General features: G+C 65.9%; 1 protein-coding gene across 1 annotated transcript; it reads right to left on the bottom strand.

Annotated features, from left to right (window-relative positions):
- Positions 1-14: 14 nt before the first annotated feature.
- On the bottom strand, positions 15-265 carry EMIHUDRAFT_255526 (hypothetical protein; the record flags this gene model as incomplete). Its single annotated transcript, XM_005772592.1, has 2 exons — positions 15-154; positions 227-265. Coding segments are annotated over 2 exons (179 nt in total), but the record flags the coding sequence as incomplete, so codon positions are not given.
- Positions 266-1,938: the final 1,673 nt, after the last annotated feature.

The following is a 1,938-nucleotide window of genomic DNA, read 5'->3' as shown; positions in this document are numbered from 1 at the left end:
CGATCTTCTCCCACGCCTTCTCGGCGCGCTCGCGCTTCAGCGCCTCCGGCCCCAACTTGTTCCGCCGATCCTCCTCCACCGCCTCCTTGTGGTTCGACTGCCGGGCGGCGGAGAGCCGCGCCTTGAGCGCCTCGAGCTTGGCCTGCGCCGCGCTCTGAGGAGCGGAGGAGGAGGAGGAGGCGGCGGAGGCGGCGGCGGGCTCCCCGGCCTGCGGGGGCGCGTACACCGGCGGGACGGCGTTGTAGGAAGCTGCCGCGCTCAGCATTCTGCTTGACTTAAAAATAACGCACGAGGCCTCAGCGGAGCTGGGAAGAGGACCGCCGCAAGCGGCGTGGCGTGGGGCGGTTGAGCATCCCTCCGGGGGCCCCTCTGCGCCGGGGAGGCGTTGTTGGAGGCTAGGACGCAAGCGTCCGTCGCCCTTTTCAAACTCGGGGCCCACTCCGCTACGTACGCTCGTTGGTATTGCTAAAAATCTCTCTCTCGTACGCTCGCTCCGACCCGAATTTGGAGGGCCTAAAAAAGTTTAAGGTGTTGCTGCGCAAAAGGGGTCGGACACAGGGCGCAGCTCATGCTAAGAGCTAGAAGGGGAGATGGAGAGAACAAGCACCCTGTCCCGTTATTGCGTACACGGTTACTGGACCGTGTTCAACGACGTTGAACATTGTTCAACGTCGTTGAACACTACTTAGGAATGGCCGTAGCTCCTCTCCACGAGCGATTGAGAAGACGTACCACGTGTCGATTCTGTATAGAATTGCAAGGCGCACACGCTGGTGCAGGCGGGGAGTCGTCGATCCGACTCGTTCCGACGTGAAGTCGCCGTGAAGGATTGGCAAACAGGGCATTTTGCCCAAGATTGCCCTCCCGCGCGATCTTCTCGCGTCGGCAAGCGCGCGGGCCAGGATGGGCGAGCCGGTCCCGCCACGCTGGACGGGCCAGCGGCTGGCACGCGCCGGCCACCCCGGCGGCGCGGCGGCCTCATCGCGCTCGTCGTCTGCGAGGCCACCGCTCGGCGTCGCCGCGTCCGACGGCGATGGCGCTTGGCTGTGAGGTGGGATGGCGGCATGGTGCGCGCGTACGTGGGGGTGGTGCGGGATGCGCGTGCCAGCAAGCATAGTTTCACCTCCCCAACCCCGCAGGCGCGCCGACGTGCTGCCCGAGCGCGTTTGGAGGCAGCAGCAGCTCCTCGCGAGGCGCCTTCGGAGGGGTGCCACACCCCTTTCCCAGCCGCGACAGACTCCCTAGGGTGGGCGACGGCTAGCGCACCACACACCTCTCCTTAAAATCCCTGTGTGGTGGCGGCGTGCCGTCCTCCCATCCCTCCCTTGGGTTGTCCTCTTCTTTCTTTCTTTTACGCGACAGGACGAGGCAGAGGAGAGCGACGCGACAGAGGAAGAAGCGACAAGGGAGACCACACGAGAAGGGGGCGACCGCGAGGTGGCACGAAGGTTGAAGCGAGAATCGGAGAAGGACTGCGAAGAGAGATAGGAAGAGGCGGACGCCCAAGGGTGGGCGACGGCTAGCGCACCACACCCCTCTCCTTAAAATCCCTGTGTGGTGGCGGCGTGCCGTCCTCCCATCCCTCCCTTGGGTTGTCTGTTTTCTTTCTTTCTTTCTTGGCGGTGGCGGGGGGGAAGGCGAAGGTGAGGGCGGAAGGCTCGGTGGAGGCGGAGAGGGCGGCGAAGGAGGAGATGGTGATGGAGGAGGCGGCCAAGGGGAGGGCGGCGGCGGTGGAGGTGGTAGGGGGGACCGCAGTGGCAGGGAGGGGTCCGGGGGCGAGGGAGGTAGGTAGGGCGGAGGAGAGGGGGGCGGCAACGGCGGTGGAAGAGGCGGAGGCTGTGATGGCGCATAGGGCGGGGGCGGTGGGGACGGCAACGGAGTTGGTGATCGCGGAGGGGGAGGTGGAGGTAAGGGCGGGGGGCTGGTGGGGCGGAGACG

Source organism: Emiliania huxleyi (assembly GCF_000372725.1).
Source record: "Emiliania huxleyi CCMP1516 unplaced genomic scaffold EMIHUscaffold_3558, whole genome shotgun sequence".
NCBI classification, from domain to species: domain Eukaryota; phylum Haptophyta; order Isochrysidales; family Noelaerhabdaceae; genus Emiliania; species Emiliania huxleyi.
The sequence above is the reverse complement of the archived record's forward strand: the minus strand, read 5'-3'. Positions and strand labels throughout refer to the sequence as shown.